A 1607-nucleotide genomic window follows, 5' to 3' on the forward strand; every position below is an offset into this window, starting at 1 on the left:
GGGGATGACGACATGTGGGAGGACGCGCCGGTGTCGAAGTACCACTCCAACATGTTCGGTGGGTGGTGTGGGACGCTGCGTAGAGGGAGCTGGGGTCGAATGCGCTGCCGGGTGGAGCCGCGGTCATGTGTGTCGCCGTCATCGCCTGCTGAGGAAGGAACGGCGGACGGGGGCCCAGAACGCCTGCTCCTAGGGCGCGAAAAGGCATGGACCAGGCTTGCACCATGCCTTGCCAAGGGTTGTAGCCCACGGCCCATGGAGCGGACTATGCGTTGGGGTTGTTGGAGTTCCCGGAGCACGGCGCGCCGCCGTTGCCGCGCCCACGCCCACGCCGCTGGTCCTGACGGTTGTTGGAACATCCATTACCGCTGTTGTTGGAGCGGCCGTTGTTGGTGGAGGAGGAGGATCCGTCCTTGTGGCCGCCGGATGCCGGGTTGGAGGAGGCGTTGCTGATGTCGCCATGAGTCGCAACAAGTGCCTGGCTGGACTCCGCGTTGGCGTCGTGTTCCACGCTGAGCTCCTCAAGGATGAGGAAGGAGCGCGCGGTCTGGAAGGTGTGCGGCGGGTACTTCGACGTGATCACCGGCTTGACGTAGCGGTACAGGGGATTAAGGCCGCGGAGAAGATTGAGCACCTGGCTTGGCTTGGAGACAGGATGGCCGATGTCGTGGAGTTGGTCGGCGATCCGCTTGAGCTTGGTGCAGTAGGCGTTGATGGACATGTCCCCTTGTTGCAGGGAACGCAGTTCGGTTTCTAGGTAGACGGCGCGCTGCATCTCGTTGTCCTGGAACAGCTCCTCGACGGCGTGCCACAGCGAGAACGCGTCGTGGCGATTGCGGCGGACGATGTCGAACACGCCTTTGGAGACGGTGGTGAGGATCCAGTTGACGACACAGTGATCCACCCTGCGCCACTCGCCATCGCGGTCATCATCAGGGGTGGTGGAGTAGATGTGGCTCTCGAGCCCGAACTTGCCGAGAGTGGAGTCGAAGAAGTGCCGCCATTGGCCGTAATTTCCCTCGCCCATGTCGAGGATGATAGGGACGTGATGGCGGATCGAGATCCCTTGGATGGCGGCGGACGAAGCAGGCGCGACGGAGAAGCCCCCATCGGATGACGAGGAGTCGGAGACGCCGGATTGGTTGGAGGCAGGCGCCATCGGAGCAGCGGAAGAAGAAGATGTGGCTGAGGGATTCTAGAGAGAGACCGTGGACGATGATACCATGAAAGAGTATGTGGATCAACTAGACGAGTTGCATTGATCTTGTGTGTGTACATATATAGTATACAATCAGTGGCCGTGGCCACTCCAGCGCATGCGCGAGCGGGCTTAGCGCAGGAGCGTGGGCGCAGCGGTGACCGGGCGCGCATGCGGCGTGCGGAGCACGCTCTGCGGATCTTGACGCGGCGAGTGCGGCACAGGCGTTACAAGGCATGCATGCTAAAGATAGGCGGGCTCTAGCCGTTGTTGAGGCTGGTCTGCTGACAGGCCCTGTTCGTTTAACTTATAATCCATACTTTTTAGTTTATTTTTTAATCAGAATAGTATTTTTCTCTCACGATAAATCAGCCAGAACCGTATTGGGCCAAAGAAACCAATGGACGAG

General features: G+C 59.9%; 1 protein-coding gene across 1 annotated transcript; it reads right to left on the reverse strand.

Moving 5' to 3' along the window:
- Positions 1–265: 265 nt before the first annotated feature.
- LOC136492195 (uncharacterized) lies at positions 266–1159 on the reverse strand. Its single transcript, XM_066488297.1, has one exon. It carries the CDS (start codon positions 1157–1159, stop codon positions 266–268), a length of 894 nt encoding a protein of 297 aa, XP_066344394.1.
- Positions 1160–1607: the final 448 nt, after the last annotated feature.

This window comes from Miscanthus floridulus, chromosome 11, assembly GCF_019320115.1.
Source record: "Miscanthus floridulus cultivar M001 chromosome 11, ASM1932011v1, whole genome shotgun sequence".
NCBI classification, from domain to species: Eukaryota; Viridiplantae; Streptophyta; class Magnoliopsida; order Poales; family Poaceae; genus Miscanthus; species Miscanthus floridulus.